General features: G+C 38.6%; 1 protein-coding gene and 1 long non-coding RNA gene across 4 annotated transcripts in view; one reads left to right on the plus strand and one right to left on the minus strand.

The window, feature by feature from the left end:
* Positions 1-18,123, minus strand: part of LOC148350280 (uncharacterized) — a 114,786-nt gene that overhangs the window by 80,180 nt on the left and 16,483 nt on the right. The gene's annotated exons all lie outside the window — the stretch shown is intronic.
* Positions 1-18,123, plus strand: part of lrrtm4l1 (leucine rich repeat transmembrane neuronal 4 like 1) — a 43,901-nt gene that overhangs the window by 18,573 nt on the left and 7,205 nt on the right. Inside the window, exon 2 of one of the 2 annotated variants that reach the window (XM_088320263.1) lies at positions 907-2,575. In XM_088320263.1, coding sequence (XP_088176389.1) covers positions 907-2,531 — 1,625 coding nt within the window. In that variant the 3' untranslated portion in view covers positions 2,532-2,575. The remainder of the gene's footprint in view (positions 1-906; positions 2,576-18,123) is intronic. The other variant, XM_088320262.1, reaches the window with a different exon arrangement.

Below are 18,123 nucleotides of genomic sequence, written 5' to 3' on the forward strand. Positions count from 1 at the left end.
CAATCATATTGAATTGCAATTATCGAGAATCGTGATGTAATCGAATCGGCACCTGAGTATTGTGATACAATCGAACCTGCGAACAAGCTCTAATTGTATAATGGTTTCATCACCCGAAAATTCCAATCCTATCATCAACACCAAATTTGGACAATCCGAGTGCCCAGGGACTTTCATGGTTAAGAAAGTTCCTCAAGTCATTAGGATAACCCAACGTTCTCTTTTCAGATGCGTCCTGCAACTATTATGCAGATTTGACTATTCCGCCATAATATTCCCCCCTTTTGATGATTTAATATCAACATCACATTTGGACAATCCAAGTGTGCATAATTTTCAGTAACTCAAGTTTTTCTCAGGTCAGTTAAGTAACAACATTTGCTTTCCCACTTATACTGCAATGTTTATACAAATTTGACTTTGTTTCTCCACAATATTACACCTTTTTTATGATTAAAAGTTGGCAACACAAAATTTTGATAAAGTATCCAAAACGTTCAGTTACGCAAGTTTCCTCAGGTCAGTTATACAACACATCCTTTTCAGGTGTGTCCTGCAACTTTCATAAAGAATGAACTCTGTTTTTGATTAGTTCAAATCATCAACACCATATTGGGGAATGCGAGGGTCCAGAACTTTATTTTTTGCGGAAGTTTCTTAGGTCAGTTATATTACATAACATTTGCAAAGTTCATGCCAAGTTGACTTTGTCCACAATATCGCCTCTTTTGATGATATCATCAAGCAAAGTCTTTCTCAAGCATCCCTGTGTTATTACTCTGGTTTCACTGTTGTTTCTGACTGATCTACAAGTTAGGTCCACACTGAAGTTTGAGAGCAGTTTCACATGAACAACGTTACTGTTAAAACAATTGCAAAGTGACAATTTATTTTCTTCCCGTCTAGGCGCGATGCTGAAAGATGGACGCATGCCACACCTCCTGTTCCCGTTACTCCTCCTTCTCAGAGTTCCCTCCCTGTTGAGCTTCGGGGAGCGCACCTGCCCCAACAGTTGCCGGTGTGAAGGCAAAACCGTCAACTGCGACTCCTCCGGTTTCTCTGAGGTCCCGGAAAACATTTCGGTGGGCTGCCAGGGCCTCTCAATGCGCTACAACCAACTTCATACGCTGCTTCCGTACCAGTTTGCCCATCTGGGGCAGCTTCTCTGGATTTACCTGGACCACAATCAGATATCGGCAGCGGACAGCCGGGCTTTCCAGGGAGTGCGGAGACTCAAGGAGCTCATCCTCAGCTCCAACAGGATCACCTCACTACACAATTCGACCTTCCATGGAATCCCCAACCTTCGGAATTTGGACTTGTCCTACAACCAGTTGGAGATCCTTCAACCAGGTCAGTTCCATGGTCTGCGGAAGTTGCAGAACCTGCACCTCCGATCCAACGGCCTCTCAAACATCCCGTTACGAGCGTTCCTGGAGTGCAGGAGTTTGGAGTTCTTGGATTTGGGCTACAACCGGATCAAGGCTCTCACTCGGACCACGTTCCTAGGCCTGCAGAAACTGATGGAGTTGCATCTGGAGCACAACCAGTTCACCCGGATAAACTTTTTCCTCTTCCCTCGACTGGCTAACCTGCGATCGCTTTACTTGCAGTGGAACCGCATCAAGGTGGTCAATCAGGGACTTCCATGGACCTGGTACACCCTGCAGAAACTGGACCTGTCCGGAAATGAGATCCAGACCCTGGATCCGGCCGTGTTCCACTGCCTGCCCAACCTGCAAGTTCTAAACCTGGAGTCCAACAAACTGTCCAACGTTTCACAGGAGGCGGTAACGGCATGGATCTCATTGACTTCCATTAGTTTGGCCGGCAACATTTGGGACTGCACTGCCGGCATCTGCCCCCTGGTGGCTTGGTTGAGGAACTTTCGTGGCACCAAAGACACCACCATGATCTGCAGCAGTCCCAAGTACCTTCAAGGGGAAAAGATCATGGAAGTCACACGCAACCATGGTATCTGCGAGGAAAACGATTATGTCCTGACCGAGACGCCTTCTCCCACGTCTGATCTTTTTTCCGAAGCCACCAATGAGCCCACTTTGGCTCCTACTTTATGGTATCCGCCAGATCCGCCTACTTCTGCACCGCACCCTCCGTTCAGACCTCTTCCTCGGCCCACCTTCCCGGGCCACATGAGCAAAGATCCAAGGGATTCGGGTCCGCGTGGTCGGCCCAATCAGGCGCTCCCGCCAGAACTGGAGCACATGACGCTCCATAAGGTGGTGGTGGGCAGCGTGGCGCTGTTTTTCAGCATGTCCCTCATCCTGACCATCGTTTACGTCCTGTGGCGCAGATACCCGGGCACCACCGGGTTGCTCCGGCGGCGGTCCATGGTAGGGCGAAAGTGCCGAAAGAAGAGTCCGGAACCGGAGCAGGACCTCAGTACACAACTGCAAGAGTATTACATGAACTACAATCAGGCTGCCGCTTCGGAGTCGTTGGAGGTTCTGGGCAACGGTACAGGTTCCTGCACTTGCACGCTGTCCAGCGTCAGGGAGTGCGAGGTATGAACCAACAAACATGTTCTAGATACAAAGGCTCGTCTAGAAAAAAGGTAAATATCGGAGGATGCCAGATATTAAAAAAAAAACAAAAAAAAAAAAAACGATTCACATGAACTCCAGTTCTTAAGTGCAACGCTGCTTACAGTTAATCAGTAAAATAGGGCCCCAGGATACAAAGACCTAAGACATTTTTCAAGGTGTGGAATAAGATGTTTTCAGACCCTCTGAAAAGCATTTTCTACATTATAACACAAAGACAACACATTATTTTGTGTGACAAACGTATAAAGTTTTAGCTTATATCAGTTTTTTTTTTAAATATTTATTTTTGTTTATTGAAATATATTTTATGTGATTTTTTCTCAATTGTGAATTTATATTTGATTTATAGATTCTCATTATTTTAAGGAAATTCAATTTTGTGGGTTATTTTTTTCTGCTTTGGGGGAATTATTTTTTTTTTTTATGTGTTTTTAAAATATTTCAGTCTTTTAAGTAAGTGTTTTTTTTAAATAATATTTTTCTATTTATTGAAATTTGGTTTAGAAAAATACATTTTAGTTCTTTGGAATAATTTATTTTGTTTTTAGGGAATCGTTTTTGGGGTTTTTTTCTGACTGAAACGCGTTTAAGGTAAAACTTAAAATGTCTTTAAAACGGCTGAAATAATTGGGTTTAAAAAATCTTTCTTTTTTTAACAAAAATGAACCTGAAAAAAATACTTTCCTTTATTTGGAGCAAAACAAAAACTTGAGAGCAATGTTTTTAAACTGAAAAAAAGGTTTCAAAAATCAGCAAAACAGAAACCTGAATTACGTAAAACAGATTAAAAAAAATAGAAATATTGGAAAAAATTCAGAGGGAATTTGAAAAAAAGAGAAAAAAATGAATGAAATAATTAATATCATTTCAACATAATTTTTTTTCATGAACATCATGAAAATCTTTTTGCCCAAAGAAACAAATATATTTTTAAACAAGCAAAATAATATTTCCCAAAAGATTTTTTCCCCCCAAAGGTTTTGTTCATCAAAAAAACAGAAATTAAAAAAAATAATCAACTATATATATATATCCTCAAAAACATATTTTTTAAATAATTTGTTTTCTAAAAACAGATTTTTTTTAAAAAGTCAAAATATTTTCTTTCTGAATCTTTTTTCCTTTGAAAAAAAGCACAAAACAATTCCAAAAAGAAACCTCTAAAAATTATTTGTTAAAACAGGAGTTTTTAATTTTATTTTTTTATCTTTGTAAATGAATGCAATCTTTTAGGGCTGCAACTAACGAATATTTTAATACTCGATGAGAGGTAGATTATTTGTAAGAACACATTTTTATTTTACTCCTCTATTCAAATATCAAAGTTTTAGATGTATCAAAAAAATAGTGCACAAAACAGAATATTCCATAATATAAAACAATAAAAATATCCAAGTCAAATAACAATAATAAACCAAAAATACAAACAAAATTTAGGCTATACACCTGCAAATATGTAAGATAGTCTTTTCCCACCAAGTCTCCAGACCTGAACCCAATCGAACATCTTTGGAGGGAGCTCAAACTCTGTTTCTCAGTAAGGATCATATATTGCATTTGGATTTCTCATTCAAAACAAAAACGAAAAAAAGAGCAATTGATTGATTGATTAATTTGATTTTATGAGTCGCTACATTTTCATCCGCCCAAATATTTTTGGGTTAAATCTATGATAAACAATCCCTATGTGCAAATGATATAAAATATGCTTTAGAATCTGCCCCATGTGTTGAAGTAATCGTGCTGACATTATCATTTTTATGGTTCTGATTTTCTGTATTTCTGCAGCACTTTCTGTTCCCTTGAAAATTGTTAACTTTGTCGGGTTTGACTGGTGCAATTTTTGGGGGAATGATGGGATGTTCAATAAATAAGGATTTCAAGAAAATTTAAGATACTTTTATAACAACTATCTTAGGGCCAAAAGTAGTACAACTCATTCACAAGAAAATGCAACGCACTTATTTGCATTGATTCAATATGCTTACTGGCTCATAAATCGAGCGACACAACAAGGAGGAAATAAGCTGCCAATGCTTTTAATTATCGATTATATCGATTTGTTGTTGCAGCCCTACAATCCTTAATCTCTGACAATAAAGGCGCCGTCTTTGAATGAAGCTGGAAAAGAGGCCATTATTTTTCTTTTTTTCTGGGTGGTCATGGTGTTTTGAGGCTAATTTCCCCACCGGACCCGTTCCACTTGCTCTACTGTCGCTCTAGCGCTTTCATTTGGTAGCTTTTAAAGGAAGATTAGTGAGCGAAACAGAAGCCGGCGCGCAACTGCTGCCGGTCTCCTGTTCAACCGTTATCGTTTTGCTGCAAGAGGCATTAGCAAATCGGCAACGTTACCAGCTCATGCAGGGGTGGGTGACTATCTGGAGTCGGGGGACACATTGGGTTTAAAATTTTGGCCAAATGGCCAATTCTGGAGACGGATCCAATTTTTTTCATTTACGGATAAATGTACATAGAATAGAACTGTCTTTTTTGACATTGATATCAACGTTGTGATATGGCACTCCAGGATAAAACATGTAATAGAATTTGAAGAGAAAAAAAAAAGGAGAAAAATACTAAAAATAGGAAAAAAAAAATTACAACGTAGTGCTTAAAAAACTGGCCTAAGGTATAATAATAATGTAATGGAAAAAATAGTGAATTTCAACCAAAGTGCAATGAAAATAAGTGCAACAACATTTAGAATCAGCAATTTAGAAATATATAGATATATCTATATATAATTCACAAGGTCCCCTGCACACTGCCCAAAGACTGCTGGGATGGGCTCCAGCACCCCCGCGACCCTAGTGAGGATAAGCGGTGCAGATAATGGATGGAATGGATGAATATATATATATTTTTTTTTTTTTAACTGTTCCGTGCAAAAGTTTTTTGTTCTGTTTTTTACTTTTAAGTGAATGCAATCTTTGATTGTCCAAGTGGCCATATTTTTCTGGGGGGGTGATAATGAATTTTGTTTATTTTTGCATTTATTTTTGACATTTTTTATGTATATCTAGTCAACTTTATTCCATTTTTTGGGGGGAATTCTTTTTTTTTTTTAAACAACAATAGTAATGATAATAATACGTTTTATTTTGAAACACCTTTTAAGACAGCCTAGGTCGCTGGACACAGAATACATCAATAACATATCAATAAAAACAAACAATAAACAAAGAAAAAATAGAAGAAAGTATTTTAAAAAGAGGGACCATTTGAGGTAGTTTATAAAAGCTGGGCAAGTCTTGAATTTTTTTCTTCTTCTTCATTTTAGCAGTTTTGGTTCTCTATTCTACCACCATCAGGCCAAATTAATTTTTGGGAGGGGAACAAATCATTTTTTGTCTTGGAATTCTTCGCCTCCCCAACGTCACCATGTCCCAAGGATAAAATTGTGCTCTATATCTTTCCATGAAAGCTCCAAGCTAATGTGGTTGCGCGCTCTAATTGGCCGACACATTCTCGCCACGCGTAGCGTGCTAATTAATCCGTTAGCTACAGCGAAGCACTCGCTAATTGATTTGCTAATTTCGCGCCTTGACTGCCTTCGCCGCACTCGTTAAAAAAAGAAAGAAAATAAAAACCTATGCTTGTGCCTCACCGGACAAAAATCCTTATCACAATTAAAGTACAAAAAAATGCTTCAATGCTAACTTCTGCTAATAAAACAACTAAAAGAAATATCCTTAGGCGTTAGCATGTATCCACCAGATTTGGCTAATTAACAACAAACAAACAAAAGACAAGAATTAAGCTGCTATGGCGTGAGCATGAGCTAAGAAGGAATAAAAAGAATCAATGTTAGCATGTAATCGCTAGTTTTACTTTCCTCAACGTTAGCATTGACTACTTAAAATCCAAGAATCTTGCTGCTTTGGCTTTAGAATGTCAATTCAAGTCATATTTATTCATATAGGTCTTAATTACAAAATGTCTTTGCTAGCTATAGGCAAATAAGATGCAAGAAATAACATTAAAATGTATTTCTTAGCTTTGGCTAATTAAAATACATGAAATAAGCTGCTATGGCGTAAGCATGTCTTCGGTAGCTTTGTTAAATAAGCAATTAAACGACAAAAACAAAGCTGCTTTGACATTAGCATGTTTTCACAAGCTCTCGTCATTTAAATTACAAAAATTAAACTGCGTTGTATTAGCGTGTCTATCTTTATCTTATCTTTATCTTTATCTTAAAATAAAAACAAAAATTTAAATACAAGAAATAATCTGATTCACAACGTTAGTGTATCTCTGATTGCTTTGGCTAAGAAACAACAAATCAAATACTATAAAAAGTAATAAGCTGCTTTGGTGTTAGCATGTATTTACTAGCTTTAACTAATAAACACAAAAATAGCATACATGAAATAACCTTTTTCTATGTTAGCTTTTGCTTAAAATCCAAGAAATAAACTGCTTTTGCGTAAGATTGTCCTTGCTAACTTTAGCTGAATCACATTAAAAAAATTCAAAAAATAAGCTGTTTTGGTGAAGGCATGTTATTGCTAGCTTTGGCTCACAATTAAAATACAAGAAACAAACCGTTTCGACCTTAGCATGTCTTTGCTAGCATTGGCGTATAGCCTAATAATATCTACATCTGAATACAAGAAATACGTTGCTTTTTGTACTAGCATATCATAGCTAGCTTTGAATAATAACTATAAAACACTCTGAAGAAGATATGGCGACAGATTGAATCAGATGAGGACAGTACCGTATTTTCCGCACTATAAGGCGCACCTAAAAGCCTTTATTTTTTTCAAAAGCTGACCTTGCGCCTTATAATACAGTGCGCCTTATATATGGATCAATATTAAGTCGCAAAGTCTTGCAACTAATGCGAGCAGCCGCCGACTAGATTTTCCCCCGAACGCGAAGTAGTCCGCGGTGTATGCTGGGATTTATATACCGGCGTTTCATTTATCATTTACAGGCTCGCATAGGCTAAAGGGGCAAAACAAAGCCTGCAATTGGCCGAAAAAAGATGTGTCAATCATCAGTTGAATCGATCACTATTGGCTAAAGTTATTCGGAGGTAAAGGGGGCAGATCCTTTTTATCATTTACAGGCTTGCATAGGCTAAAGGGGCAAAACAAAGCCTGCAATTGGCCGAAAAAGATGAATGTGAAAAGCATGTTAGGTCGAACTACGGCATAGAGGAAACAGTATTTTACTATTCTGTACTGTATTTGTAAATATTTTAGTCTCCTGGATTTACTACACTCACAGATATAAGAGGACCGTGGTTACACATTATTATTGAACACAACGACTTGGGTGAGCTACTCCGGCTATATATTTTCCCAGTATCTTGTTTCAGACTGAACTCGATGTTTCTGTGATAAGCGGTGCAGATAATGGATGGAATGGAGTGTATTTTTAAATTCAACTCAATTCCAAGTGTTTATTGTCATATGCACAATAAAGTTTTAAGCGAAAAAGAAAATAGAAACTAAGGAATGGTTGGCATTTCTTGAATCCCAAGGCTTTAACCTTCCGAATGATATTTGGAACAATGCATTTGAGTGACATCGTACGGACACCGCATCGGCACGTGTCTACGACACGTATTTGCTTCTTTGCAAGCTTTGGGAATGTTAAGGGGGTAATAAGTTTGACTCAACTATCTGACTGTTGTGTCGACGTTCCCATTGTAGCGCCTTATAATCCGGTGCGCCTTATGTATGTGAAATATAGGACCAAAAACTATTTTTTCGGGGTGCGCCCTATAACCCGGTGCGCCTTATAGTGCGGAAAATACAGTACTTTGAAAATTTTGAGGGCAACGAAAAACTAGACCGCTATCATACGCTAGCATATGTTTATCAGTCTGGAAAAGTCCGCGTTCTTCTCGCCTTGATTGTTTTCCACTTCGCACTTAGCTAACGTGTGAAAACCAGTGTGAAATGTCGTCCATCTCCATGCTAAACCGCCGGCTGTGAAAACCTTCCTTGCATAGTTCATAAAAAATATTTTTTTGTATCGGTAATCTTGTCGACGTGTCACGACACCTTGTCTCGAGGCACTCTGGCAAAGATAGGACGCTAATAACTGTTACTATCTCGCCGTAAAATCTTTTTTCAATCGCTCCTGTGAGGTTAGAGCTTCTGCTTCTTTTTATCGTTTCTGCCCATCGGCCAGATTCATTTCCTCGCCGTATTTATGTTTTCATAAAGCCCAAAGAAGCTTCATACACTTCGCATTTTATTCCTGTCGAGTATCGGTATGTCGATTTTCGCGTTGGTAGCAAGGAGACGGGAGAAGCACATGGTTGACTGAGCTAGCATTAGGGTTAGCTAACCTAATGAAGGCAGCTTATTGGCCGCTTATCTCAAAGGAAGACTTCTTATTAATATCCTGTTGTCGGCAAGGGGTCTCACTCTGTCCATCTGTCTTCTCAGAAATATTAATGCCAGCACCAATTACCGTTTATTACAAGCTATCCATTTGTCCATTCTTTCAATTATTACTCCATTTAGCTATTCATCCATCCACTAATCATTCCATCCATATTTTTTTTTATTCATCCATTCACCCATCCAATGACCCTTCCAACAATCACAATATTTCAAGGTTTCATTATGTATCCTGCCTTTGATCCATCTTTTCAATTAATATTCCATCCATCCCTCACTTATTTACCCATCATCCATTCAATCATTGATCCATTCAACCATTAAATTACAGTATTTATCCATTCCTCCTTTCATTTTTTTTCATCCATCCACTCATCCGTAATTTCAATTAATCATCTGTCCATATTATCAATTATTTCAATTGTCCATCCAATAATCCTTCCACCCAGCCAACAATCACTGCATCCATCTATTTCATAGTTTATCAATCTTTTCAATTATTAATCCACCCACTAATTTATCTTTTCATTTTTTACTCCATGCATCCTTTCACTTCACTTGATTATCCTTCATCCCACCAATTAATGATCCTTTCAACCTTTTTTATACATCCATCCATCCAATTGTTTATCCATTTATCCTTTAATTTTTTACCCATCTATTCAACCAGCCATAATTTCAATTATTCACCCATTCATAGTTATTAATTTTCAATTATACATGAATGCATCTTTTCAATTATTTAGTACATCTATACATCCATATTTTAGATAAATCATTCATCCATCCATCTTTTCAACTATGCATTCATCTATCCATCTTTTCAATTATTCATCCATCCATCAACTTTTTCAATTATTATTTCAACCATCATTTTAATTATTCATTCATCGATCATTCAATTATTTTATCCATCTAGTTATCAATTATTCAAATCCATCCATCTTTTAAACTCATCCCTCTTTTCAATTATCCATCCATTCATCCATTATTTCGATTATTTATCCATCCATCAATCTATCGTTTCAATTATCCAACCATCCACCCATAAATCCATCCATCTTTTTAATCATTTGTCCGTCAAAATTTTCAATTATTCATTAATTCATCTTTTCAATTATTAATCCATATGAGGGAATACCTTATTACATTTTACCAACTAAACCACACCTTATTTTCCCGTTTGCTTCTGAAGCGAGCATTGGACCTAATATGCCGTGGCCCTGTAGATTTTATGTCCACCACTAGAGGCGCTCTAACTCAACATAAGAGATAAATAAATAAGTGAATAAAAAATAAATAAATTACAGCAGTTTGAGTCCTAAAATGAACATTAACGCGACTTGTTAGACTAAATCGATATTCTTTGTTGTCTCCGCCTTCATTACGTACAGGGAAAAATATTGCAATCTCACCAACAAGTTTCCACTTCGTTTTGGTTTTAGCTAGTGAGAATAATTTGACTTTGCATGAAGTTGTTTTATTGGTGACGGAGTCTCGGAGACGCTTACCGCTAATGCGCTCATCCATCAGCAGGCTAAATCACGCCGGTCATAAATCACCGCCCCAAAGAGCAGATAAAACATGCACATATTCACCTGCCTTCCACAAATAGGCTTACACAAGCTAGCTTGGCCAGATTGTAAAAACGGAATCCTGTCGGAAATTGTGCGAGTCCTGTGGGACTTTTTGGAACATTGCATGTGAAAATATGTTTTTTTCCCCCCGTTCATCGGCGATAGACTGTTGTTACACTTCAATAATTAATCAAGGGCTGCTGAATTAGTGCAATTACCAGTTCTTTCAATTACAGTAAAGCCCCGGTATACGCCGTGAATTGTGAAGTGAAATCGCTGTGTAATGAGGTACACAAAACATTTTCTAATTAGTCATACGTACTAATTATGTGTGACACGTGATTAAATAACTTTCTAAATAAATATGTATGTCAAGTAAAACGACATATGAAATACCATGAATCAAGTAAAGTCACATTTATTTGTGTAGCCCTTAATAATAATTGTCTCAAAGGTCTGCACACGCGTATGATGTGACTTGAGCTGGTATAGTTTAGTTAGCAGGTGGATGCAGAGGGGGGGATTCGGCAGATTCAAATAAAAACGGATTTAAAACTTCCACTTGCAAGGATTGTCCTTAAAATACTGTTGTTTATTCTTAATAATTGTCCTGATCGTCAATTAGTTACGGCCTTAGCGATGGTGGCCATTTGGGAGTTTCTTTCATATTCTTAGATCATCACAAGCTTCATTTCCATGGATATGATGTTTTGCCTTACCCTTGTCATGACTGCAAACCGTGGGACCCAGTATATAAATACAATACAAAAAATGCAGTATCACCAAAAGTAAATGGTAAATGGTCTGCATTTTAATAGCAATTTTAAGTCAATAAAGATCTCCCAAAGCGCATTACAATGTGCTTGACACTCACCCATTCACAATAGGGAGTTAGCAGTTCAAGACGCCTACCTGATTATTGGGGGCATTAGGGATTTAGTGTCTTGCCCAAGGACACTTCGACATATAACACGGAGGAGCCGGGAATCGAACCTGTGATCTCTTGATCCCAAGACGAGCGCTCTACCTCCTGAGCTAGCTGCCCCGCCATTTAAGGTTTATACAAGTATAGGCTTGTATAGGTAAAACGAGAGATACGGACATTTTTTCGGGATGTCGAAAAATATCCGGACATTTCAGTTTTTAATTGTGTTTTTTTTTTTACTTGGTAAATAAACTTGCTTGGCACAAATTAGCTTTGTTTTTTCTACGTAGGCTGTCTTGCTGTGAGTGAATAGGTGCTGTGTTGTGTTTGAAAAAGTCTTTAGAAAGCACACGAGATTCTGAACTAAAAGGAAGAAAGAGAAAAGCATTGTGGGAAGTGGTTCTGCCAATAGCAATAGTATTTTCATTCTTCTGTATCGCAAACCAATGGCACACCAGCTTCCTAAAGGACATTTGTATGTTTTTGGGCACACAAAATCATTTGTAGTTTATATCAAGTTATGGTTGAAATGCTGTTAAGAGTGGACGAAAACATCATATTCTAAACCCTTAAAGAGAAAATGGCCTAAGGCGGGGTCGCCGTATGCGGGGGCTCTGCTGTATAATGAAAACTGTTGTATAAGAAATATTTTAATACACCCTTGTGTGTTGATTACAAAAGGAACAACATTTATTTTTTTACTCGATTAAAAGCTAATGCAAAAAAAGTGATCATTTATTGCCCCCAGAACTATAAATCCAACTAATCAGAAGCAATAGTACCCTTTAACGCACTGTATATTTATCTTTTTAGATCCAAGTTGCAGTAGCGTTATCTGGAGATTTTTCCGATCTGCTGTTAGCTGATATCACCAACATTTGGGTTTATTTTCCGCTCGATAAGAAATTCTCGAGTTATAAGTGCGTATGCTAATGATATTCGCTGGATTGGGTTAGCCCCGGGCGGCTTCTAATCGTGTCTCATCACATGTTTGTCGTGAAGATAGAAGAAGCTTTGAAAAGAAAATGAGCATTAAACACACTAAAATCGTTTGAAGATTAAAGATCGGTCGCATGTCCAAACGATAACCTAACAAGCGCGACGTTCGCAGAGAAAGTGGCCCTTCGGGATTGCTTCCGATTAAACACGATTAGCTCGCTCATTTCGATCTAAATATTGGAAGTAGTGACTGTCAACCAGCGTTACATTGATATTCATGTTATGAAGCACCAACGGCTACCAAGTTTTTGGGTTTCAAACACCAGTTTTTTTTGTCCGATGAGATTCCTTTTGGACTAAACGTAATTAGCACACTCATTTTGATCTGGAGGTCGGAAGTAACAGACTGTTGGTATCACATCTATATTTGTTAATCCACACCAACAGTTACCCACTTTTTGAGTAGTAAACGACATTTTTAATGGTTCGTCGGGATTGCTTCGGAATAAACGCGATTAAGAGGCTCTCTTCAATCGGAAACTTGGAAGTAGCAACTGTCAACCAGTGTTACATCAATATTTACAGTATGTTATTAAACTCCAACTGTAACGTCCTAAGGGGCCGGTCACACAGCAGTTTGCGGCTGAATCACGGCCAGAAATTTCTGCCTGTGAGGCGGACGCTATTGGACGCTTTGAGATCGCCATACAGACGAGATACAGCAGTGCTTAACACGTAGGAGTCGGATTTGGGCACAACACCGGCTCGGGAGCTTTTATACCCGTGGTCCACATGAGAAAATGACTCGGAAATGACGCGATGAGGAAGCGAAACAGTCGCCGGTGTCTGTTTTGCGGGCATACCACCGATGAACAGCGGGTTGGCCAATTTTGCGCATTTTCCATCGCGGGCAACCACGGGCAAAAAAAACGCAAAATGTTAGCCGTGATTCAGCCGCAAATGGTTGTGTGACCGGCCCCTAACTGACAGATGGTTTAATTACAATCCGTATGTTTAGCTAACATGTACTTATCTAAACATACGGTAATCTTAATTATATTATAGTATATGCTCAGGCAATAACAATAATAGTTATGATGAATTCCAAATTAGGTCATTTACATTGACTGTTCCCTACCTTATGGTTTAAAACGCCATATTCAGTGGTCCATTGAAATTGCTCCATAAGTTTAGCAAGCTTATTTCAATGTAAATGTTGGAAGTAGTGACTGCCGAACGGTGTAACATCAATATTTTAACCAGTGTTCTAGTTTGCCCGCGTCCCTGCGTCCTAGACACATCATTTTTGCTGGGGACGCATAGTGTCAAATCAACGTGAGTCCCCGGGACGCAACTTTTTCGACACAAAATTGTCATTATTACCCAATTACTTTTATTTTTAACAAAGATTTAGCGCACTCCAAACTTTTCGTCAGGCAGATCCGCCATTGTTGTTTTGGTCTCGCGGTTCGAGTTTTCGTCTGCACGCCGATCTCAGCAAACGAGATCTCGTTGCTTCGAGATCACATCATTGTTGTGGTGGTTGTCGTCTATTTAAGGTGAAAATCAACACAAAATTGGTAATTTCTTCAGTGTCAGTAATAAGTCGAAACATAATGCTGAGAGTGATAACGACAATAATTCCGGCAGGAAAAAAACGGCGGAGAAATTCTTCTGAAGATCGCTAGAAAAACACGAGAGGCTAGTAAAACACGTGTGTTGAAGCGAACGACTCGACAAAAATAAACAAAATAATACTCCTAAGCAAGATAAGGACTTTTCTGCCAAAATGGACTTAATTTTATTCCTGGTGACGCTATGAGGAGGATGATAATGGATTGGACCTTGAGAAGGCATTACAACTGTGGCGTGACAGCAAACCACCAAGAATATATAAACTGAAAAATCTTAAGTGATAACTGCTTTGTATTACCAATTAACTGTGATGATTAAAACTACATGAATATATACACTAATATTTCACCAATATTATTTTGTATAATTTACAATATTGTGAACTGAAAAATCTGAAGTGATAATTGCTTTGTATTACCAATTAACTGTGATGATTAAAACTGAATGAAAATACAGATTAATATAATTATTTCAGCAATATTATTTTGTATAATGTACAATATTGTTGTGAACTGAAAATCTTGAAGTGATAACTGATTTGTATTACCAATAAACTGTGATGATTAAAACTGAATGAATATATAGATTTATATTATATATTTGTCGCTAATTTACAATTTCAACCTTGATAACACTAAATTTTGGGGACCCATAGATCTCTGTTGGGACCCATAGATTTTTGAGCATGCGAGTCCCCGGGACCCATCACCCCGGGATCCATCACTGGTTATAACGCACGAGCGATTCCAAACTTTTTAGTTTTAAATGCCCTCTTTTAGATTTTAATGGGATTGCTTCTGATCAAACACAATTAGTTAGCTCGATCATTTTAATCTGAATGTTGGAAGTAGCGACTGTCGACCGGCGCTACATCGATATTTATGTTATTGAGCACCAATGGTTACCAACTTTTAAGTTTTAAACACCATTTAGCGCGGTCCAATGGGGTCGCTTCCGATTAAATATGGATAGCAAGCTTATTTTGATCTAAATGTCAAAAGTAGCAAAGGTGTAACATCGATATTAGTGTTATTAAGCAAAAATGGTTACTGACTTTTAGGGTTTTAAATATCATTTTAGTAGGATTGGTTCTGACTAATACGATTAACTCGCTCATTTTGATCTGGAAGTCAGAAGAACTGTCAAATGGTCGCCGATATTGCGTTCATATTTATGTTATCATCATGACAGACAATAGACAAATCACTGTGTACAGAAGTTTCAGTCACGAGGAATTCATTTAGTTTCCATTTCATTTTGAAAGTAATGCAAAACCAAAAACGCCATCTGTTGTACCCATAGCTCACCGATGGCCCCTTCCCGCTTTCCCTACCTTCCGTGTTCTCCGTAGTCGAGTCCGATTTCTTTTGACATTTCCAGATGAAAGCTCGCAAGGCATCATAAAAGATTCATTTATGCAAGAAAACAAACTCATACGAGCACCGTCGTGGACGTGCCGGCTCAGTTTTCCCTGCGGTTATCATGAATTTTCCCTGCGGTTAGCATGCGCTTTCCCGGTAGCGAGCCACGGAAGAACCGAAAATATGAAAATGCCGATCCCGCTGGTCCAATTCCTAAAGTACCGGAAAATGTAGTGGGAAGATATTTAGCTTTGTCGGTTGTCTGTTACCTTTAGGGGTCGCTAGCTGAAATTAGCACAACATTAGCAACTAACTGATATCACAGTCTCTGCCACGACCTGTATTACAATTAGCAACTATCAATAGAAACTAGCGTCGCTGAGACAACCTTAAGAATCATTTTTCTCAATTAAAAAAACTGGAAGATTGAAAATGAAATCATATAATAATACGCCACAAATACATTTAGCTTTAGCAGTCAGCTTTTGGCTGTAGTATTTTCTAGCATTGCTCTAGGCTGCAACGAGGTCAACATTAGCACCGAGCATTAGCAGCTTCTTTCATTTTCAACATTCACTTGGCTTGTGGTAAAATGTTTTGATTTGGGCCTCGGTTTTCGCTTTAACACCCCTGGATGCACGGTGCGAGCGATTAGCATTAGTTTAGTTTTAAAATTCCTCATAATTCTCATAGGCAGACAAGACATGATGTGACCCAATAACGCAATTACTGAGATTCTCGCCGATATCAATAGCCAAGCGCTGTCACCTCTGGTTGCTGTACCTTAAGGCTTGATGTTAAGATGGAATCTTGCCAACTCAAAATCTCAACTCCTCAGTTCTAAGAGTTAAGTAATATATGCAAATTCCGGATAGTCCCAGAGGCATGTAAACCTGACCAGATAACACGATTATGAAAAAGAGCGCTAGTATCGATGGCCAAGTGCTGTCACCTCCGGTCGCTCTAACTCAAGGCTAGATTTTAAGCTATTCTCTATTGGGATCTCGCCAGCTCAGAAACTCAACTCGCAACTCATTAACGTGAAGTATGCAAATTCCAGATCGACTCAAAGGCAAATAAACCTGACCCGATAAGATTACCAAGATTGACGATGGTATTGATGGCCGAGCGCTGTCACCTCCCATTACTGTTACTCGAGGCTTGATGTTAGGCTTGTTATTGCTGGGATCTCTCCAACTCAGTAGCTAAACTTGTAACTATTTACAGTTGAATGAAATATGCAAATTCTGGATCAACTCTGAGGCAAATAAACCTGACCCGATAAGACGATTATGGAAATCGCCGCTGGTATCTATAGCCAAGCGCTGTCGACTCCCATTGTTGTAACTTAAGGCTTGATGTTAAGCTAGTTTCTGATGGGATCTAGCCAATTTAGTAGTTCAACTCGTAACTTTGACGTTAAGATCATTTCTGCTGAGATCTCGCAAACCCAGAAGGTCAACTCTTAACTCTTTAGAGTTGAGCGAAATATGCAAATTCCAGATCTACTCTCGTGACGAAAAAAACAGCAGTGGTTACTTTCTTTCTATAGGGTTGATCAGCTTCTTAGTTCAGATTCAGATATACTTTATTGTCATTTGTGTACACGTGTATACAGAACGAAATGTCGATACATTTGACCCGCACAGTTTCCTTGAGCGTCAGCCGGGATAGATAAGTTTAACCATGTCTTCTTTAGAATTTTAGCGCAGCAGTTCGTCATCTCGCGGTTCGATGTTAGTTCCAGTTGTAAATGGTCCAGTTTATTGTCCAGAGAGCGAACATTAGAGAGGAAAATGGATGGGAGAGGCGTTTTGAAGGGTTTAGCATCTAGCCTAGCGGTTAGCCCGGCCCGACAACCTCGCTTCCTCCTCCGGTCACACCGCTCTCTTGCCACTCTGCTTCGCTGCTTTGTAGGCCGCTGGGTCTTGTTGACGTAGCAGTCCGTGGCTAAATAAACACTCCCGAGTGGTCGTAGCACAGAGCGCTTGATTTCTGGATGATCGCATATACAGCAAAAAAACTGCGATCGTATATTAATCTGCAGTTTGAGTTGTCTTCGTGCGCCGTCAAAACTGAGTCGAAGACTGGGTTTTATGACCGAAGTGTAAAAAACTGTAGCGAGCCGATGTAGCCGCAGCCGAACAGGGGCGCCACCATCTTGACTCGAGTTAGTCTTCTTAGTTCGAACTAACCTTGGTTTTAACTGACCTTGAATTTAAAGTTCTCTAGGCATGCATTTGTCCAATTTTGGCGATGTTGATAAAGACAAGATTTCAGAACCCTACATAACCGGAGTTTGTATATTAGTTATATTAGTTGGGTTTTAGGATACACAGGCTTGCGATACTGTAGCAGAGCCCTCAACATTATAAAAAACACTTCCCACGCGTCCACCACCTCTTTTGACCTGTTGACCTCTGGTAGGCTCTACTGGTCCCTCAAAATAAGGACGAACAGGCTCAGAGACGGCTTCTTCCCAAGGGGCCATCACCACCGTAAATGAGTTTTTTGGGGTGTTTCTTTTTATGTTGCTGCAAAATGTTATTACACGAAACTGTGAAAATATGTACTTCGGGACTTATTTTGGTGATTGTGTTGCTGCTAAATGTTATTGCACTTTTTTCCCATTTCACTGTTGCTACGATGCACTATTTTTTTTCATTGCATCATTATAATTTAGGCCTTTCTCTAGGCACTATGTGGTAAAAAATATTTTCTCTGCCTTCTATCCTGATAGTCGTCTATCTTTTT

The sequence above is a fragment of the Urocampus carinirostris genome, chromosome 16 (genome assembly GCF_059441175.1).
Source record: "Urocampus carinirostris isolate Australia breed hairy pipefish chromosome 16, RoL_Ucar_1.0, whole genome shotgun sequence".
NCBI classification, from domain to species: domain Eukaryota; kingdom Metazoa; phylum Chordata; class Actinopteri; order Syngnathiformes; family Syngnathidae; genus Urocampus; species Urocampus carinirostris.